The 23,641-nt window shown below is 36.0% G+C and overlaps 1 protein-coding gene across 1 annotated transcript in view; it reads left to right on the forward strand.

Annotated features, from left to right (window-relative positions):
• The window catches only part of LOC108965686, a 60,113-nt gene that overhangs the window by 23,485 nt on the left and 12,987 nt on the right, over window positions 1–23,641 (forward strand). The window contains exons 3-4 of the mRNA XM_018928264.1: window positions 4,252–4,600; window positions 4,707–5,180. Coding sequence (XP_018783809.1) covers window positions 4,252–4,600; window positions 4,707–5,180 — 823 coding nt within the window. The remainder of the gene's footprint in view (window positions 1–4,251; window positions 4,601–4,706; window positions 5,181–23,641) is intronic.

The following is a 23,641-nucleotide window of genomic DNA, read 5'->3' on the forward strand; positions in this document are numbered from 1 at the left end:
AAAAATGAAATAACTTACATATAACCTGTAAAGTCGTATTTTTCTAACAATTATGTTATATAAAATATTATATCTGAGGAGTGTGGATCAAGAGCATAGTGCGAAAAAGTGTCAAACCAAATGACTTCATTTCTGTAAGAACTCAAATTTTAATGTACATATGTATGTAACAGTCTCACAAACAATAATCTGTAAATAGCTAAAACATCAGCTACATTTTAGAGAAATATAGAAAAAATACTTGCGATTTTCGCGAACATTTAGCTTCTGGAAGCATTTCTGCTCCCCATTTCCATTGTTAGCACTGCTTCATTAAGGAATTTTCCTGATGGAACTCTTGTTGTGACACATAGCATCCAAATTTGAGATGAGTATGAGATTTTTAAAGATATATTATACCTCAAATATGTATATGACATTCAATTCATTTAAGTGTGGTTAAGTTCATTTATTAAGTGTTTGTAATTTTCCTACTTATGATTTCCCAGAAAATTTTGAAAAACTTTCTAAAAACATTTCCAGCCGAGTTTTTCCTGATCAAACAAGTTCTCTTCAAAGTTCGTTATCAGTGCCACATTACCGGACCCACAAATATTATATTCCCTCTTTAATTTTTTCTTGCAGAGTTTAGAGAATTTCTCTTTCAGATATACAAATCCACTGCCATCTCTAGGCATAGCTTTTGTCATGGATTTTTTTTTTGCACGGACATTTTGGCACTATGGAAGATGGGTCTCTTGACTTAAAACAAGTTTGCATACTGATAGTATGTTTGGACTGGGTTGTAATGCGTTTGAGTTAAACGAAAAAAACAATCATTAACATGATCCTTTGGTTCGGTCCAAATCACTGATACAGCGAACGGCATGTATCTGAATTCTTGTTTAGCCCAACCTAATAGCAGTTTCACACACATTTTACAACTTTTATGTGGAACCAAGGATTTATCTTGATTCTTCGGTGCAAATCTAGGAATAGTCTAAATAGCACTGTTCAATTACTGACTTGAAATTACGACACTGAAATTTTAAAGGTAATCGCCCCCACACACATAACAAAAACTGCCGCGGTCATTAAAATACTTTCGTGGCATGTTTACGATTTAGCAAACCATATTTAAGTTAGTCAAATGCAATCGTTATACAGTGTTATAAATGAAGTTATAAAAAAACACGTTTATGAGATCAAAATTAAGGAGTTAGGTAGGTTTCAGAGGTACAAAAAAAGTAATTTAACGAAAACCATGTAACCACTTAAAAAATGCCCTTTTCCCTCTTAAAAAAAACTCACTGCATTCTAAAACTCTATAGTTCATCAAGAATATCACAGAATAACAAAAAGCTTTTTACTTGATAATAATCTTGATAAATCGTAAATAATTCAATTAATTGCCAAGTGCACACAATAGAGAGTAACAGACATATAGCTAATTCCGCTTAGGAATGTTAGGACTTGTCATGACATGTCTTAAAATTTTCTTGAAATAAATTTAAAATTTGAAATTACCAAAATTTAGAATTTTTTAAGCGTTCTGTTAAACAAATTTCTTGACGATGAGATCTCAAGGTGTTACCTATTTCGAAAATTGATGCCACGAAATACTGTACCTTTCTCCTTAGGAAACAAATCTTAATTTACATGTTTGTCCATCTTGTACGTACTATGTTATATAACAGGTGGTATTTCATCTTCGTCACTATAAAATTTAAATTTAAGTTTATTCCATTAAAAGACCATTCCAGATTTACGCATTAGAGCTCTAAAATTCGATTTTTAAATCTGGAATCGCGGATATTTAATATCTGAGGTATATATTCTTAACCGACCTTACGCACTTTAAGTTTCTAAATTCTTAGTGACTAACATAGCATACTACATGCAATGCCTTGTCATGTAAATACCAAAATTATATGTTTACAAAGTTTCCTTCTTTGCAAGTTACACTCTTAGCATTGTAAATCAGTCCGCTTCCATGGTTATTGCTTGGGCAAGTTTTCTCTTCATTTGCTTCAATTTATTTCCAACAAAACTCGCAAACACTCTGTTTTATTACGTGTGTACTGACACACGAAGGCAGATCGAAGCCCACAGTATTGGTAAGGCTCCTGAGTCAGCTGTCTCAGCAAAAATGTAAATGTCAGCGATGTAACGGGTAGCTTGACAAATATATAGCTCCGCGTATTGTACATACTCTATATGTATATTGGAACTTCTAAAGAAACTTTTTTGAATGCTTAGCACTTGGTTTGGATGGATGTAAAAGTTTATCGTTAAAGTTGTTGCAAGTAATTAACAGTGTGACACTGCAACGCTCAACGGCACTTGAAGGGTAAATATACGAGGGTGTACAAAATAAATTGAGCACCGAGGTAGTTAGAAGAAGTAGCTAGATATGAAAACTAAGATAAAAAAATAGTATCAAAATGTCAAAATGATCTTATACAGTCTAAAGATACACATCCTACAAAAATTAAAAAATAGTAAGACTTTGTTCATAATTGTCAAATTCTCCATTTATTCCTCAAAATCTATATCGTTCCTCCCAAAGTAATACCCAATGTACTTATGCCAACAATTTTCCTAATCCTCGAAACAGTTGTTAAAGTTAATTTTCGAAATAGCCTTGTTGACAGTTGGGCCAGTTGGAAGGAATTCAGAGAGCACCACAACTCGATAATCGAAGAAAACTGTAAACATAACCTTGATTTTTATCCTTCTTTAGCGTGTTTTTTTTTGGCTTCAGTTCACCCTTGCCACGATATTCGGCCTTCTGTCTCCGTGTCGTAAGCACTGATCTAAAACTCTTCTTCTTCTTCTTTACTGGCGTGGAAGCCGCTTACGCGGTTATAGCCGAGTTAACAACAACGCGCCAGTCGTTTCTTCAATTCGCAAAGTGACGCCAATTGGAGATTCCAAGCGAAGCCAGGTCCTTCTTCACCTGATCTTTAGAAAGGATTGGAAGTCTTCCTCTTCCTCTGCTTCCTCCGGCGGGTACAGCGTCGAAAACATTTAGAGCAGCGTAGCCGCTGTCTTTTAATACGCCCAATTCCAAGACTCATCGCCAGCAATAATACGTGTCATGATATTCTGGTAGTCGGAAAGCATTACACAGACGTTAAAGCGATGCTTTTTTTCGAAAAAGTTGAGTGAGCCAATTGTACTTTGACTTTTTTTAGGGCCAAATGATCTTTCAAAATGGGTTTTACTGATCTTTCCGCTATTTCAACGATGCCAGTTCGAGCTCTGACTGTTAATCATCGGTTTGCTAACACCAACTCCTTCAGTTTCATTGAGGACGTTTTTTTATGTGACGCGTCCCAAGCTCAGCGCATAACCCGGGGGAAGGATGATTCACCTTCTACTTTAGCACGCCTTCAAACGGATGTTCTTTGGCTACCCAGAGGATACTTGACCTAAAACCGAAAGTGGTGAGCTGCTTGAGCCTTATATAAAAGAACCGTTTCTGGCCACCAACAAGTGAATAGCACTCAGAGGACTTTCATCACTTGAGTGAACTTCTACTCATGACTCCATATTTCATATAGTCACTCAGTATTCCCGTCCTGCTAAATGGTACAGAGGCATGGACGATGACAACATCTGATGAGTTCATGTTACGACTTTTCAAGAGAAAGGTGAGAGGATGAGTTGTATGAGATATACGAGAACATTGACCTAATTCAACGAATTAAAACACAGATAGGTTTACTTAGCTTCCTAGCAGTAAGAAATATTTTGTTACATCGGTCTACCCTCGTTCCTTACATGCTGGCTGAAATTTCGCACCCACGCTATATGCCGCTCTCGGTAGTATTAGTTGTAATTCAATTAAAGTTCTACCTCTTCAGGCGACACGACGCAGCTGATCAGCATTGACAAGTGTATGGCTAATAGTTTGCGTGTTGCTCTAACTGTTTTCCTGTTTTCCTGCTCTGGGTTACTCTTTCGTCAAAATTCGGCTTAAGCTTTTATTGGTATTTCTCGTCCTCGTTAGTTTGTYGCCTGCATATGTATTTTTGCAGATTTTTATGTGTTAGTATTTGTGAGCTTGTGAAGATTATATAGGAGTTGCCCTGACCAATCCAATTAGTTCGTACAATGTGCACAACAAATTTGCAACTTTTCAACAAACAAAACAATTTATGTAATTTTGAATTTCTATGTCACACACTCTCACCACTACCACTATGCTACCTCTATCTCATTCTATGCCTCTCTCATTGCACTTACACTACTCGCGACCTCACGTAGACGAGCGTGCCGGCGGTCTTTTGGGCACCAAGTCTGGCAGCGGCACGAGCACCGGCGGTGGCGGCACAAATCGTTGGTCTCTGCTCACCCGCCAAACACCGACAACGCCTAGCTACACCAATAACAACAACAACAATAATATGGTTAATATAAAATCGTTGAATTTGCCAAAAGACGACATGGGTGTCTATCGGCGCAAGTCCTCCGGCAGCACTACAGGGCACAGCGGCAGCAGCACCAGCATGAGTGGCACACCAATCGTCGGCTCACAAGTGGCGGATGCGGCATTGCTGATGCCGACCTGTGAAGATTTCGAGTGCCATGCCGCCGATGGATCCGTGTTGCTAAGGTGAGTACCACCTTCGTATTAAATTGAATTTCACGTTACCATGACTTTAACTAATTTGTAAAATATTTTTCCTCTAATATTTATTTTCGCAACAATCGCTGCGCAGGATTCCCGCACCGCATGTTGTGGCCGCACGTGCTTATCGCCTGGCATCGAAGAAGCGCAACACCAGCGCCAACAACACCCACGACAGTCAACAAACGCGGCATCAACAGCAGTTGAGTGGCAGCAATGTGTCAACAGCTGCGGGAATAGCGGCAATGGGTGGCAACGCTGCCGAGCCACAACAGCCGTCAACGCCTGAGGGCATCAGCAGCGGCGGTGGTGGCGAGGTAACTGGCAGCACCGTGAACACGGCGTTGACACGTCGCCTGGCCAAGCTGCTGCACCAGTCGAGTGTGACGGCTTCGAGGCTAACGTCAGCCGCGTCGCCGCATTCTGATCACACAACTGCCAGCGCCGCAGCCACTGCAAACAATCTCCTGCCAATTATGGCTGCTGCGGCGTCAAGAGACGGCGGTGGCCGCGATGGCAATGGCGGCTGCTTGGAAGAGGCGCCACGCCGACTTTCATGGGAGCGGTAAGTGATAATGTTCGCACAGCTGCGAGCTATTGAAACTCGTAAGCGCTTGGGTCATAGTTTAACTATTCATTAGAATTGAAAATTAAATTGATTGCGTGTTGTAATTTAATTAAGTTGTTAACTATACACCGCTTATGCGAGCATATAGATTTCATATCCACTATACAAGTATTTCTAAACTATTTAAGAGTATATGGGTGGCGGATTTTTGTTGCTGCGTGAAGTGGGTTTGGAGTAACGGTACAATATTACTGTGATCAAATTGAAATGTGAATTTGACCTTTTCATCTCCTTCAAAGTAATCTCCACCCGATGCAATACACTTACGCCAACGAATTTTCGAGTCATCATAGCACTTGGAAAAATCCTCCGTCTTGAGGGACATCAGAGCCTTCTTCGATTCAGCTCTTATATCCTCAATTAAGTCAAAAGGGTGTCCTCGCAGTGGTCATGTAAAATTTACTGATTCGAAAAACACACGAAGTATAAATTGAAAATTCACCTTTCAATTTGATCACAGTAGTCGCTTCTTCATTAGCTTCAATTTAACTTTTCAATTTGATCACAGTAGTCGCTTCTTCATTAGCTGGCAACGCTGCTGCGAGTTCTATTATACTGGATATGACTGTGCTACTACTTTTGATTGATGGGATTTCTGAGAAGCTGATATATGAAACGTGTAAATCGGATGAGATTGAAAATAAGTAGTCAATGTTTTTATGAAAGAAGTATGGTGGTGTCGTAAATATTGCAGTACGTAAGAGAAAGGTAGTTCCACAATTAAATCTTTGACGTATAAACTACACTCAGTAATTTCTTAGGTTTTTCATTCGATATCAACGCTGCAATATTTATTTTTATAATTCGTAGTGGCAACCCTTCTCAAAAATATGTTTTCATGATTTTTCTAAATTTCCTATTCCTATTTCCTAATTAGATTGTACTATTTCTTATTGTAATATTTGATCGAACAAGTAAGGAAATGTTAAGTTCGGATATAACCGAATATTTCATACTCTTGCAACTTTCAAGTATTAAGGCCAGCGAATTACTTACAGGTAGATAAAGTCTGTTAGCTATGTGGGATTTAAGGCGAACTTTCACTCGTTTTTATTCATTCTGAGCACAAATATGCACCGTTATAAGAAAAAGATGTCCTCTCAATTTTATTAAGATAAATCAAATATTATCTGATACATTCGGTTTAAAGTCACCCCGTAGTTCGAAAATCTGTATTTTAGGTATAAGGAGCTACAGTATTGATTCGATTCAACCCATTTGTAGCACACATATATAATACACTCAGAAATGGATTCTCTCTGTATTAGAACTATAAATCTGACACACTATAATATAAGAATATCTTAAGAATATCACGAAGCAAATTTTGTTGAAACCGGTCGGACGGGTCTCGAGATATGTGTTCTTCCATAAAAGAGAGTGTTGCCACGCCCATCGGATAGTTTTATTTTTTTTTTTTAAGTTTTATCGCTCCTTTAGTAGATTTTAACCGTACCGTAGTATGGGAAGTAAGCGGGGTTACCTTCCTATTTCATCCATTTTCCAACTGTGTTCTTTGCGCAAATTTGGTTGTTGGGGATTTGTACGTTAAACCTATTTGGTAGCGGAGCCACGCTCACGTTTTAAATTTTTTCCAGGTACCCCTTGCTGCTGCGATATCTATGTCAAATGTGAGTTTCATATCTTTTTTTAGTGCTTAGTTATTCAACTTTTCGGTTAATGGGGTTTTGTGGGCGTAGTAGTGGTCCGATTTCGCCCTTCTATGAACCATAATTTTTTTCCAAGCAAAGATATCTCAATTTTTACTCAAGTCACAGCTTGAACGGACGGATGGACAGACACACAGTCAGCCAGTTTTCAGCATATCTCGTCACCCTGATAATTTTTTTTTTTTTTTTTTTTTAGGTAGTCGAAAAAGTCTTTTCGTATTTTGCCAATAGATGTCATTGCAGTCATATATCTCAAGTGCTACCAATCACATTGTGTCATACCATATAGTATTGGTAAGGTGAGATTTTAAGCTTCAGTTGAAAAAGAGTTGCAACTGTTCAAAAATGAGTGAAAATAATGAAGAAATTCGCAATATTTTTGAAATTCTGGTCGCAAAGCCAGGATTGACGCCTCGAAAGGTTTTACTGGGTGTTCGGTGGGATTTGAAATGAATCAACCACCATGAGCTGCTCCAGCCTGTTCGCACGATTAATTGTACATTTTACTGTCAACAACTGATGAGATTGAAGCAAGCAATAAAAAAAAAATGACCAGAACTGATCAACAGAGAGGGCTTTGTCTTCCATCAAAACAACGCTAGACCACACACATCTTTTATGACTCGGTAAAAACTAGGAGAGCTTGGCCGGAAAGCTTTAAGACGTCCACCTTATAACACTGAACTTGCACCATCGGATTTCAAGAGAAGCCTGTGATAATTACCAAATGCTTCATATTTTGTTCATTAAAATGCATTATAATTACAAAACAAAAAAAAAAAACAAAAAGTTCAAGTTTTATTAGAAATATCGATATTGATTAGTTTTAGGTGATACGTACAACCGTTAGGTGAACATAACTATTTGCAACATATTGCAGGTGGCAGCTCTTAACATTTTTTTTTTTGTAACTCTATACAAGCTTGTTTATAGTTGTGTTTTGATAGAAGTGTTTTAATAATTTCCCTGCCAAACATTTTTTTCCAAGTTTACGCTTTTGTAAACCTCTTTGCCTAAGGGTATCAAAGAAAGTATAATATTTATTATACCCAGAATAGGGTGCATTAAGTTTGAAATTTGTAAAGGAACAAGCTAAAATCACAGAATTATCATTGTGAGCAGCTAAGTTTTTAAGATATTGATCTGAACACATCTTACATAAGCTTCCATGAACCCTATTAATTCAACACCTATAGAGTAGATTTTTTTTATTATTTTAAAATATCCACCAAAATTTTCAATTACGTGGCAACCTTGAAATTCTTTTATTATGAAGTTTTAAACTATTAACTTTACGGGAATAAAATCAGCTGCAATAAACTCACGCTGTTACTTAAAAATGTATATTATCAAAAATAATAATTAAATTTGTCTCAATTATTAACATTAATTAATTTTAATTATTACACACGCGTCCCCCTGTAAAAATTATCGAAATCAAATATTAACGCCGACATAGCACACACATACCATACATACAATGTAAGTAGGAGCATTAGCTGCTTGTGAGCAAACATTTGAGCGACTAACAAAGCATTGTTTATTTATACCTACATATGTTCGCATGTATGTGTATGTAAATATTCGTTTCGGTGTGCTTGTGTGCTAATTTGATACTCTAAGTATGCCTGCACATATTGTTTTATCTGTTTAACACGTTGTAATTAGTCAATTTCATAAGTAAACTACTCTGTACATTTGTATGTGGGTGTGTGGTGAATTTCGCAGCAGCTGCGACAACAACAAAAGTAACAAGCAACGCCAAGGTAACAGAATGGCAGCATAACTAGAAGTCAGAGCATACATTTGGGCGCAATAGCCGCATATTTACCATATACATATACAAATGTACATACGTATTTACCAAATCGTGCATATATTTGTTAGTACATATGTGCATAAACAATATATTTTAATTCGTTTAACTATTAATGCTTATCCATACAAAGTCAACAGCCCTAATCACCAAAACACATTGATTTATAAACATTTCAGCTACAAGGGCAGACGTATTGTATGCGTTATATAATTGTATGCTTGAATGTGAATGTAATTTCACACATACGTGAGCGTGTGTTTGACACAAGGCGGTTAAGCATATTTATCAACATTCATAGAAATCTGCAAAACAACAACAACAATAACTTTGTTCATTAGAGTCTGGAATTTTGATGTTCCCCGTCAGCGCTTCCACAAACCCACACACACGCTATATCTAAGTTGTGCGTTTGGCTTCACACACTAAAATGTCAAGGTCATTTAGATAAAATCTGATATTTGTCGGAATTGTCGCTATTAATATGAATTTCGAAGGCACTGTTATTTTGAATGCACATTTTAGCAGTGTTCACACATGCGTGCGTTTAGCGTTTACCGTTTAAACTCGAAAATGCAAGGGTGTAAATGCCAACGAATTTAAATTTGAATGAGTTATTAAATTATTTAAATTTAATTAAAATATTCATTGTTAACAGTTTATGGCGTTATGTACTTACTTTTCGTTAATTTCCAGAAAGCGTGGTATTTCACTAAGTGATTTTGTTTGCTTCACGAGCATAAATCTGTCACCATGCCATTCAGCCATAGAGTATTTTCGAATTTTATAAAATTTTACTTTATTAAAAGTGATGCTAAAATTAAATGATTGAAGCCAAAAAATATTTTTGTTTTTAAGCACGTTTTATTATTAAAATATTTAAAAAAATTTGTAACGCCCAAATCAGTTGTTGGGGTTTTTGGCCTTAAGGCTACTTAGAAGACACACACACATTTATTCGAAGTTCGAAATAAATAAATTTTTTGAAACAAAGATGTTAAAAAAATAATTTTGTTATAATATTTGTTTAATTTTTTGTATATATATATTTTTTTTATTGATTATAAATGTCGGAAGCAAAATTGAAGAAAAATTGCTATGCGCCTTTGAATATGCTGCAATTTTTTTAAATATGTAAATTTTCCTTTTGTATAAATATAAATAAATAATAAAATTTCATTGGAAATTGCAACGTTTTTAATTCTATTTAATACTTTCGTTCGTCATATCACGAATTTATGTACATACAAAATGGCGTGTATCACGCGATCAATTTTGAAAATTTAATCCACGATCCAGGCTTTAAAAATATTTAAATCTAATTCAATAAATATTGCGATTCTTGAACGCACTCAAAAGTTACGGTCTTCAACTTGAGTTTTGTCTGATAAATGCAGGAAATTATGAATCGTCACATACTAAACTAGAGCTCCACGGCGTATGAGCAATGTGTTTCGAATGCTTCATAAATGAATTGTTTGATGAAATGTGTAAGAGCTTACACTAATTTAATGAAAATGCATTTTTCCTGTTTCAATATTTTACATTACATTAGCCTGGTTTATTAATTAACTTTTTTTATTTTACCCACCATTAATGATAGCTTTGTGAAGTAATTTCCACGAGGAACAAGCCACTGTTTGCGGGTAGTGTTTCATGTAATATTGTAGAAAAAAGTGTTCAGCAAAAATATTTCCTTTTTCCAACAAAAGGTTTACTTGTACCAAAAATCAACTTTATTATTGTTTTCAGTCTGTGTGTTTATTTCTTCATTGTCGCTATTTCTCTTCGGCAAACATTTTTAGAGGCTTGAGGATAGAGACAAAGATTGGACAATACTTTGGATGTGGAAGTTATTTAAATAATATTGATTTGTGCCTAAATGAAACGATCCAATGTGAGCTGATGCGGCTTTTGCTTCCATAGAGCCGTACCCAAATGTGAAAGAACGATATATCTAACTAGTTTTTTCGATCTCTTGAGAGTGAAGACTATCTCGATTAACTTCTCTTTGTGGTCATCCAAAATAGTTTGGTTGTGGATTGTTTTATAATTTTTTATGTCAGAGCTTCATTTGACGTCCGCTGATTATTTATTGTTTTTGTTTTTCTACATATGCATATACAAACCTATTTATTTAAAGAAATAACAAAAACGTTTTTTCATACCTATTATTTAGATTAATTTTATCAGTATTGGAACTTTGTAACATTATACAGGCAAAAGAGAATCTCACAAGATTATGTGCATGTGGTACATATTTTTGCTTATTATGAATAAGATCGGGTGAAAACTCGCCTTAGATCGCATATAACAAAAAAATTTCCTGACTGCAAATCTTATAAAAACTTCTACCGACAGCATAAAAATGGATGAAATCGGCAGGAAATCCCGCTCACTCGCCGAATAACGGTACTGTTAAAAACTACTAAAAGCGCGATAAATCAGTGACTAAATATGCCAGAGATGGTACCATCGAGATGGTATGAGAGAGCGTTATGGGAGCTGGTGTGATAATTGGATTATGGGCGTTGCACCGACCACTTTTTTGTGAAATTCCATATCTCGGAACCCGACCAACCGATTTCGACAAAATTTAGTAAGGGCATTCTTCTTACATTTTTATGCCACATTATGCCTATTTCCCATATAACACAATTTTAAATTCCACTTGATTCGTTCGGTTTCCAGTAGACAAATCAGGAAGCAATTATTATTACAGAAAAAATTCTGCACGAATAATTTCCTTAGTATGTGCCATCTTATGACTCAAAATTTAAAATAATTCATTCAATAGACCAAATGTCCAAGCCCGTAGGTATCGCATATTTAGACCTGGTACCTGTAGTTGACTTTTGATCGAAAATGGCGCTCAATGTGTGATATATATAACTGAAATATAAGGGACAGTACTTCTCTGACTATGATATGTCTGTGTGTCGAAAACGGGTTGAATACTTCCTTTAGCTCCCCTGTATACTTAATACAAAGATTTCCGAACTTCGAACTGACTTTGTACCGCATGCATCGGCCAATATGTGAGTTATCTCAATGAAAACTATATAACGCGTTTTACTCATAACAGTGTATTTGTGCTTAAGCTGGACAAAATTGGGCGAAAACATGAGAATTCTCCCGTATAGCTAATATCATGATTGGTTTCACACCTTTAACTATTTCCCTGGCTTTGATTCGTGCGAGTTGCAAGAGACTGAAATGTTCGGCTTTACCTGAACCTAGCTCTACCTTACTTGCTTTAAAATAATTTTAAAGATATTAATTTACTTGTAGTATTAACTGTATTCTGTATACTGACAACTCTAATATTCAATTATTATCACAATTGGTGCGTGTCTTTGATAAATTGTAGGAAAAGTGTCTATATTATTTAAATTATCCAAAATAGGAAGTGTTTTTGTTGTATTTTTGTCCAAATGAAACATACTTATTAAATAAACCAAATAAATTTTTAAAAAGCCACTTACTTAAAGTATGAAGACGCCGCAAAAAACGCCTGCCACAAAGACCAAAATTTCAGAAACTTTTTAAAATCCCTTAAATACAGCACATTTTCTTTAAATACAGAACTCATGCACTCCCATTCCTCATCTTTGCTTTTCCGAACTTTAACGCTCCAAATCATGTTCCCAACATGCAAATGGCTTTCACGTGGAAATGTGTCAGCTTTAAAGCAGCGTTTCACAAATTTTACAGGATTACACTTTTACCAAAAACAAAAAGCAAAAATCTGTTAAATAATTTGTATGAAACGTGTTCGAACTTAATCTTCAAATCAGAAGCTAATTTGTTTTATTACCCAACAGCTTGTTAAAAATACAGTACAAAAGACAAAACAAGCGCGCACACACACACACACAGCGACCGTTWGGCTAAAATAACTGACGTAAACAGTTTGGTGAAAATGGAGCAAACGAGCGAAATCATTTCTCTTGTGTGTGTAAGAGAGAATTTTTCTCACGTGCACTTGAATTATGCATACTTTTAGGTGCATGTGCTCCGTTTGTGTGTGCGTGTTTGTACTCTCCGCTTTACGTTGTAAAGTTCACGCAATAATTCCAAAAAACTTGAAAAAATAAACTGCTCTGTCTTAAATGCTTCGACTGTCGCTGTTGTGGCATGCCACACACATGCACACTCTCAGAATTTTCCGCAAACAAGATTTAAGCACAACAGCAACGCAAATCGTGGAAACGCATAGCTCAGCCCATTAAAATGGCGCTTTGCGGGATTTGCTTTGAATTTACTTTCGGTCGATTTTCGCTTTTTTTCGTTTTTGTCGGCAACGCGCTTAAAAATAGCTAGAAATAGAAACTTACATCTGGGCTAAAGCGTTTTAAAAATAAATTTTGTGTCACCTTTTTTTTTTTGTTTTTGTGGAACAGATGTTTTGATTATGGTCACATAAGGGTAGAAGTGTACATACAAATGTACACATTAAATAATTTATTAGGTTGCCAAAAAAGTCTTGCGGTATTTTTATTGAATTTTCAATTGGTCATAACATTTTTTTTGATGACTCATGCCCAGCTCTTAACCGATGCTACGGCTGCTACTATGCCGGTCCCTTTCGACCAATTCAATGATTTTATCGCAATTTTCTACGACAGGCCTTCCGGAGCGTGGCGCATCTTCGACCACCTCTACACCAAAACGAAAACGTTGAAACCATCGTTGTGTGGTGGAAATGGAAACTGTATAGGGTCCATAAACTGCACAAATTTTATTGGCGGCTTGAGATGCATTTTTGCCTTTATCGTAGTAATACTGCAAAATATGCCGTACTTTCTCTTTGTTTTGCTCCATGTTTGCGACGCTTTAACTCACGAACGACTTAAAAGAAACGACAATCAATCAAACAAGTGTTAGCGCGTGAAATGAGCTTTCCAAAAAGGTATAGCATGACCCGATGCGACGAATAAAACTAGAACTACGCGCTCTCAGCGCCAACTAGTGAAAATACCGCAAGACTTTTTTGACAATTTAATATTTAAAAAGTAGCGAATACATTTTTTTCATACATATTATATCAAATCAAGTTTTGGTTGTTGCTGAGTTTCAACAAATCAAAATCCAATCAAGATATGTTTATACCCCAAACAGTATATATTAAGTTTTTCACAATGTTTGTAGCTCCAAAAGGTATCGTTGGAGTATAAAATAAATATATATATATATAATGATCATCGTGACGAGCTGAGTCGATTTAGTCTGCCAGTCTGTCTGTCCGTTTGTATATTTCTGCCCAAAAAGCGGCTTATTTGTCGGAATTGTCAATATCGGACAACTATAGCATATATCTGCCATTCAAACTGCATGATCGGAATCAAGAGCCTAAAAGAAATTTGGTTAAGATTATTATTCAAAACATCGCTAGAATCTCCAATGACATTTTTCAAATCGGATCAGTATAGCATAAGTTTGTCGTAATACTGGCCGAACCAACTAAAGTCTTTTATAATCCAGCGGTTGCCCTTCTCCCGCCCGCAAAGTTTCAACAGCTAGGATTTAAAATATGTTAAAAGCAATTGTTACCATTATATTATACCTATTGAGAGAAAGCAATGCGGTCTTTTTAATTTCGAAATGTGAATCAGATAAATCAAATGTGCAAGAATGAGAATTAAAATCATGACATATACGACGGAATGGTTCGTTAAGTTCGAAATTTGATATACAAGGTTTCAAAAGTGAGAGTTTCAACTGTCTCGAAGAGCAAACTGGTATATTAAATTCAACATCAAACAGGAGAAAATAACTGCTAATAGTTTTTTTTTTTGTTTTGCTAAGAATATAACAATAAAAATTTCTCGACGATACGTAAGTCTAGGTAGACTTATAAATTTTAAACGACAAGTGTATCCAGGAAGGCTTAACCTAGAATGCCATCTGAAATGCCCTAAGGTGAAAAGTAAAAATTGTTTCTGTACCGATCATAATAGATTTGGTAACTATTTTTCTATACACCAGAGCCATATTCCAATATAGGTCTAACCAAGGGTATAAAAAGTAACATACAGATCTCTTAATTACATAGACCAACATTTATCAAATATCTACGAAGACAAATCAACAAAACTAAAAACTTGCTTTTGTTAATAATATATTTATTATAACATAAGGAGGAGGAAACCAGATCTATGAGAAAAACACTTAAAAACTGTTTTATTTATTAAGGTGTCTTCATGAAATTATTAGCTTATTTTCCAAGGCAAATTGAAATTCGATATTTAGTAATTGTTTCTACCAAAACCTAAAATGTAGGCAACGATAACTTTTTCTGTTTAAAAAATTCATTTTAAATAAAGTTCGCCATATTATGACTATGTATTCATTATTTTTAACTGAATAAAATGATAACTTCAAACTCCAAAGTTAAAAATTTTCAAAGCCCATTTTTTATTCTTAAGAATTTACAAATTTTAGTTTTAGTTTGTTTGAAAATTGAAAATTGAAAATTACTCATATAAGTAATCTATTTGGAATGAAGGAAATTATCAAAAATATTTGCAAATTTTTAGAAAACCTTTTAATCTTTTTTTTTTTAATTTATAATGCACATATCCGGTTTTGATAACCGACCATTTGATGCCTGAAATTGAGGCTCGTGATTTCTGCGACATGTGGTTCTAACAAGACGGCGCCACTTCTCATACATCAGAGGAATCAATGGATATATCTCGATATTTGCAAAAAAACAAAAAAAAAAAATCATTGGAAGCAGCCACAGTAACTCAAAAAGTTTCAAGTTTCTTTACTCCTAACCATAATATGATATTCCAATCGAGCTTCGATCGGCTCGTTAAGTCATACCTCAACAATTATGCATATTTGCGGTTTTTGTTAAACACTCGCACAAATACACTTTAAACTAAATATAGAAAATCCATAAACAACTAATTTTCAAAACAAATTTCTTCAAGCAATAAGCTTAAGCTCGCAAGTGTGATTAAGTGTGCACGAGAGCATGGAAACGACGTGCTTAAACACACCACATGAAAACAATAATAACAAACATAGACACTAACTAACTGCTACGCAGCGGTGCTGCCACAACGCCGCACAACATTCTTATCTGCTGAAAGGAGACTAAGCAAGATACATAATTTTACCAACGCTACTTAATTGTCATGCATTATTCATAAGCTGGGGAGCCAGCGAGTGGCGTGAGGGAAGTGAGGCGGTTGGGCATGCAGAAATCCCTTGTGTAGCAAAAGAAATACACAAGTGAGCGCACTTGTGGCGGCAGAGCGTCCTATAATAGGGCTGCCACTGATTGGCGAAGGACAACGAGAAGTGCGTGGAAGTGTAAGAGAGAGGTTAAGGGCTTACGCCAAAGAACGGGTTTGCATTTTAGCTGAATAATTTTCCGCTATTTCCGTATTGCCAACACATAGCATATTGTATGTGTATGTATAGATTTAAAGGATAATTAATAAAATCGGAGGAGTGCGGAAAGTGGTGTTATGTGTATGTGAAAGCTTGAATATGTCATTGTTTGTCGCTTATCTCCATCATCTGCAACGCTTTTGTTGACTTTCAGTTAACTCTCGTTTGTTAAACAATTTGTTTTCACATCCTAACCGAAGTTTACTTCACTCCTTCCTACCTTTTTTCATGCTGCTGTTAAATACTTGTATGTTATTTAACTCTTCCGTCACTTTTTCTTTATTAAAGCTTCCTTTTGGTTTCCTTTCTTTGGTGTTATTTTTGTTTTCGACTCGTCTCTCGATTCCGTAACCTAACTTTATTGACAGCAAAAAAAGTATGTAAGCAGTGCGTAGCTGCCGTTATGGGTTGCATCACGTACTAGCTGCTGTTACGCGTTTTACGCTCCTTTGGGCTGCCACTCGTTGCAGCACGTTCACGGTGCTTAGGTCGAAAGTCGGTTGTATTTAATTAGGCAAATGAGTTAAGACTTTGACAGCAAACTAAAATTTTAAGGCTACCCAAAGGATTACAACAAAAATAAACTTAATTTTCGTAAAGCGCTGCGAATGGCCCTTGGAAAGGAAGTATGCACAGATCTTCTAATTCCAAGAAGAGTGCCTTAATAGTATGATAAGTGAAATTATCAATTTAACAGCCGTTTTTGTCTCCCCGGTAGCATATATATAATTTTTGAAAGAGGCACCTAAGATGAATCCTCCAAACTTATTCATTGTGACAAAAAAGTACCCGAAAATTGTCATTAAATTCCACGGGTAAATGACTAAAAAAAAATAATGTATTTTGCTAAGTTGGCAGGACTGCCCCTAATTACTTTGGCAAATATGAGCGTGGGGAGTGATACCTCAGTAGTGCCCAAAATTTGTCTCAAAATCATTTCTAACCAAAATTCGTGTGCGGAATTGTTGCAAATGTTGGAAAGTGCTTACCGTGATTCTGTTTTATCAAAAACGTAAGCCCACGAGTAGTACAGAGGCTTCACTCTAGAACGCGGAGAGATGGTTGAAAACATCCCACGCTCTGGACGACCTTCGACCTCTTCAACTGAAAAAAGTATTAAAAAAGTAAAGGATATGGTGCTTGAAAACCATCAGGCAATTGCTAGAGAGATGGCAAGAGAGCTCGACAACTCTCACGAGTTCGCTCGAATGTATTTGGTGCATATTTTGGGTATGAAACACGATCTTACTCGACTCGTCCCGATAAAGCTGAATATTTTTCAAAAAGAATACCGTAAATAGGTTTCTTTTGGACATGCTTGATCGCGCGAATTCCGATTCCGCATTCATGGAGAGCACTATAACTGTTGACGAGACATGGGTTTATGAGTTCGACATGCAAACAAGTCAACAATCACCGGCGGTCAAAAGTCAAGGAGATACCCATTGTTATTTCAGTATTCGTTTTTTTTTATGCCTCAGGAATTTGTTGCGGAGAAACAGACGGTCAATAAAGAGTTCTATTTGGCTGTACTGAGGCGTTTGTGTGAGAACATCCCCTCGAAAACGGCCGGAATTGTGGACGAACAACTCATAGATTTTACACGGTGTAGTGCACCATCTCATTAACCCACGATTGTGACCAAAAAAAATTAAATGAAATGAATACCGTCGATTAACCCGATTTGGTTGCATGTAGTTTTTTCTTGCAGATCATTGTTAGACTGTTATGTACAATCCGATGTGAAACCAGGTCGTGAAGTTATATATCAGTAATCGACAAAACTTCTAGCACATATCACAAAATTTCTTAAGTGCCTTATTTATATTTCCGTTATTTCGCCTGGTTGTTTAAAAGTATGAGATCCGTGGGGTTTTTGCTTCGATCTGGCAAGGGCGGAACACTCGAGGAGCAAATGTTGAGGTGATTTTATTTCATCTTCTTCCAAACAACTGATGAAATTGGCAACCGGTAAAATACGCAATCATTCCATTTGAATCCCAATCAGACAATGTCCAGTTAGAAATTGAAAAGTGGACTTTTCTGAAAGCGAAGAGTTCACTCTTACGATTTACGCTACGCCAGAGAGGCCTTGCAATTGCACAGCCACTGGTAGTGAATCAACGCTAGCTGAGCTTATATGAGACACATTAATCAATTAGTGAATCATGAGCAAACCAACTCTTCGCTCTTATCCGCGCCCATTCAGCAGTTATTAAGACTAAATTATCTAACTTAGCAAACTCAACAGCCTCGCTGCTTCCTGCAGCAACGCAGCGACCAGACAGTGAATATGACTTTTCTTTCATTTCTGCTATATTTGATTATCAAATAATTTTTCAAATAAAATTAAATTCATTTAAATAACGTTAAAGTACTCTCTAAATAGCAATACAAGAAATAAAGCACAAAAACATTATAAATTTAAAAAGCTTACAAGAAATCATATCTACACACACACATACATATAAATACACTTTGGTGAGGACGTAGCGAATCAGCGGCTAGACAAACTAAACAAGGGTCATAAACCTCGAGTGGAGCGCACTTGTGCGTCTTCATCAAAGAAGTTGACAATTTTCGCTATGATTTCTAGGAACCCCGCATACACACCCATACACACATATATTGCTAGCGGCGCGCATTTAAGTTTATTATTTGTGTGCTTTTCTCACATTTTTACTCATGCAAAATAAGCATGAACTCTCGTCAAATTATTAGTTGCAAAGAGAAGGACCAAATATTAGCTGCCGGAAATGGGTCAGCTACAGTTGTTTTTACTATATACATATATATAGAAATTTATATAAATGAGTAAATATTTACTTTATACATAAACAAAGTATTTGCAAACATTTTGCTTTAAAAAATGAAAATTTGTTGGGTGGAGAAGCGGGAGCAGCGAAAAAAGGTCACCCAACACGTGCCAATAATACACAGTCATACATAAACGTATGTGTGTATATGAGTAGATTCAAGCTTACGCTATATTTGAGAATTCATAAAGATATGTTTAGCACTTCTGATGAAAATAAGAAAGCACATGAAAACAAGTGTGAATTGAAAATAAAAATAAATATGATAACCACTATGAATTGGAGGATATAATATCTATGAATATTAATGGATAATAATGGCAAACATAAAATAAACTACCGCTAGACATTTTTGCTATAAATAAGGTAAATAATATGGTATACATTCTTATAAGAATGAGTTTGCAATATAAATACTTATATATTAAAAATAAAATTGTAGTCTAAATAGTTTTTATTTTCTAATGTGTTTTAAGCACTTGAATAACTAAATTTTCAATTTTGTGTTGAAAATGTTGAATATACATATAATACTCCAGAGGCTTTATATGTCGGTTCTGTGCTCTCTAATGTAGGTAGGTAGGTAGGTAGGAGTGCAGCCCTGTTGTCTTTCGGGCTCAATTAGCACTGCATCAAAATGGCACAGTCGTAGACCTTTTATATTTGCTTTCACGTTTCAAATTCTCTTTCAAACCATTTTCATTTTTCGATGAAACTACTTATGTCTGATTTGCTTTTTGCAGACACCCATTCAAGGTTTGGTGCTTGATCGATTCCAAGTGTTCTGTGTCGAATCTGTGATAGGGCCGGACATTCACAGAAAAAGTGAAAATTGTTTCCTTATTCCTTACTATTTCACAGCCTCAGCAGATGTTGTTGTTGGGCACACCCATTTTGGGCGCATGTTCTCCAAATGACCAGTACCCCGTTATTTTAGCTATTATTCTGTATATACTTTTCCTGGACATTTTTAATAAGTCGTTAGTTTTTTTCTTGTCATATGTTGGCCATAATTATTTACAATATTTATATAGTATTACATTTTGTTATGTTTTTCCATCAGTTATTTGCAACTTGTTGAAATTATCTATTGATTTCTCTTTTAATCGATCCTAGCGGACTTGGTATTAGCTTTGCCTCGGATTCGTTAAGGAAAGCTACTGCCTTTGCCAACTCGTCTGCTTTTTCGTTGTCAAAAATGTTCCTGTGGCCGGGAACCCAGATCAAGTCTAGGTGGAGCTTGTCTTTTATTAAGCTCAGTGCCTTCTAGCAATTGAGGACTATGCTGGAATTTGTCATGGGTATCCTCGCCTAGAAGTGTCTATTGAAATCCAGCATTGGGAGAATATAGTCTGATTTATTAACATTGAGTTGGTTTATGATATCTCTATGGCCATAGTTCTTCTGATTCCAACCACCCAATACAAGAATAAAAGATCTTATTGCAGCACATGCTGCTCTTTTTGAAAAATGTCTATGAGTAGTTTCTACAGGACCACATTGAACGCGTCAGTCGGACATGACTTGATTGCGACAGTAACACCAGCACATGCTGCTCTTTGTATTCCATTTAAATTCATAATGTTATATAGCTTCTTTAGCGCTGGCCACCATACCAAAGCTCCATATGTAAGTATAGGTCTTATGACAGCCGTATACATCCTCCTGACTATACTAGGTTTAAGGCCCCAACTCTTGCTGGCAAGCCTCTTGCAAGTGTAGTAGGACATACTATATGCGTTATTTATAATATTTTTCTATATTTATTTTCCAGGAAAATTTGGTGTCAATCTCCTCCCTCAAGTATTTAGCTGTGGGGGATAGAGAGAGTGTTGCACCGTTTAGTACTGGAAGTTGAAACTGGGGGATTTTGGTTCTGCTTATGGATAGCATCAATTCGTTATTATTAGGGTTAATGGCTGCAACCTCGGCTTAGAAAATGAATAAACAAAAACTATAAAAAATATTGCCTTATTTCACGCACCAAAGATTTATCAGTGTTACTCAACACCGGCGTGATATATTAACCAAAAATATTTCTAGTGACCTTTGCCTTTGTATAATAAATTTGTACCGATTAAACCTATTAAATCGCTTTAAATTACTTTAAAATAAACTTTATTAGCTTATAACAAAAAAACAAGCCAAAACCTGTCTACCCCAATGAAATTATGCTGCTAAAATAACGTTTTTCTTTTCTTGCGCCTAAATGTAGGCAAGTTTCTTCGTTTTCGTTTCGCTTTTGCTTTTAAGTTTTCTTCACTAATAAGTTATTTTGGTAATATTAAAAAAAAACGAAAATGTTTAAAAACTCATTTATGCAATATACGGTTATTGGTAATTACCGTTATTTCAAAAAATTACTTTAATTTTAAGAGATCTGTACCGCGCCGCTGGCATAACGCTTATAAATAGATAAATTATTCACAACGGCATTAACACGCCCTCTCACTTACATACATACGATTCCGTTTGTTCAAGTGCCAACTCTATAAAAATGTGTTGCGTGTGTGTGTGTGTGTGTGTCTACAGAATGAAGAAGTTAATAGCATTATTAATACTATTACTTTTTATTATTATTACTCACGGCTGTGCAGTGCTTTAAAATGCCACTGAAGGCACGCAGATTATTGTGGCAAGTGTGTGTGTGGCATGTTTAAGTTATTGAGAGCGCATGTGCTTCTGTGTGTGTGTGTGTGTGTGGGTGTCTGTAGCGCTAAAGTGCTGGCGACAACATCATTACCAGCAATCATCAACACGGCCGCAACGACCGGAAGCAATGACGACGGCCAAAGTATACATACAAACACAACAACAACAACAAAARCAACGATATGCAATAACAACAGTAACAATAAAAAGGCTTTGATACCCATTGTGATTGGTCTGTTGCCGTTGCATTTGTTGTTGTCGGTATTACTGCCATTATGCGTGAAGCCATGCGGCTTCAGCTGCTGCCACTTCATCATCGCATTTGCAACAGATGCCACCGTTGCGACTTTGCCACGTAAAGGACTCGACAGCTGACAATAAACGTTCAAAGATCAACAACTATACATAGTTGCATATGTTTATGTATATGTATGTAGTATATATAGCTATGTACATATACATGGAAACACCCATTCCTTATTTATATAAGGCACAACACAAACAATGTGCGTTAGCATTCCCAGTCATTGCAAATTTTATTCACTTTCCACCAGCTGACGAATATTGCACAAGAACGTTCGGAAAAAGGCAGTAAAAAATGTTGGTAGATGGCATGAGGTTGTGGCGCGCAGCGCGTTGGCCGTTAGCAGTTCACTTGCATAAACTTTGATTGCATTTACATGCGTTGATTTAATGCATTTCGCCTATAGCAAATTATAAATCTGTCAAATGGCATTTCTTCGCTCCGGTTGCCAGTCATGCAATCATTATGGACCTGACAAATGCACTTACTATTTTTATATGGCACAATTTATGGTTGTTGTTATCGCCGTTGTTGGTCCTTTTATTACTTGCCTTGCGTATGTATGGGTGTTTGTCTATCGTTAGCGGATGAAAGTGTCACTTGCCGGGCGATTTTCATTTCAAACTTGTGGTTGTTGTTGTTAGTGCTGTTGTTTTCAGCGAGTTGCGAGCGAGTGCGCTACAATTTTCGAACGGAAGTTTTCGCAAACTGTTCGATTTTAATTTCCTGCCTCTCAAAAGCTCCCGTTTAAAGTGTCAAGTCAATGCAAACGTAATGAGTTAATGATGAGCGAACTCTTCTGTTGATGTTGTAATTAGCGCTCGATAATTAAACAAGTCCATACAAATTAATTAGTTTAAATTATATAAAATATTATTGCAAACTTCCACAGTTTATTTTCATTTAAGGGAGGAAAATGAAATTCGTTTGGAAGAATCGAAAGATTTGAGTGGGATTTCCTTGTTTTTTTTTTTTCTCTCTTTATTACGAGTTCAGAAAATATCATAGATAGGTATAGCACAAATTCAATCAAACTTGATATGCAGTGATCTCTTACAAGCGGACACTGTTGGGACCAGCCTTTCTGTCCATTTTATAGATTGTTCTTAATAGATTGGCTCGACACATGGTTTTGTCGCTTTATAGATTGTTCTTAATAAACATAAAAAATTGTTGCGATTCACTTTGGCTGATCTCAGCGCCGGTTAATGGAGTTGTCCATTTAATACATCGTCCGTTAAATAGAGCTTTCACAGTACTTATTTATATAGCATTTTTAATAAGCAATTGTGAAGTAATTTCAAAGTCGTTCTAAAGCAGTTAAATTCGAGAAAACCATGTGTAAATCGATGGCCTGCTAACTTGATTGTAGAAAAAGGATGCTTCCTCTCCAGTATTCGTCCTAAATATTTCTAAAACCATATTCTAGCGTTCAGTTCATTACTCAAAGATTGCGTCTGAAGTTATGGTTTGTGGACTTCATCCCGAACGAACTATGGCAGCTTGGTTGCCAAGAATGAATCAAGCCAACTTTGTGATACCCTGTTCTATTGTGAATCGTATTTCAGTGATTCAGTCCTACATCAATCAGAACAAACACTAAACAGAAGAGTACGGTCTGGGTTGTCTTCAAAGCGATGCAAAACCCCCAATGCTATGTATGTCTCTACTTTTATAGATACTTAAAGTCACTCTACTATTATTCCTCATTGTTATTAACTTTTACAGCATTG

This window comes from Bactrocera latifrons, unplaced genomic scaffold (genome assembly GCF_001853355.1).
Source record: "Bactrocera latifrons isolate USDA-ARS-PBARC rearing strain unplaced genomic scaffold, ASM185335v1 scaffold_10, whole genome shotgun sequence".
Taxonomy (NCBI): Eukaryota; Metazoa; Arthropoda; class Insecta; order Diptera; family Tephritidae; genus Bactrocera; species Bactrocera latifrons.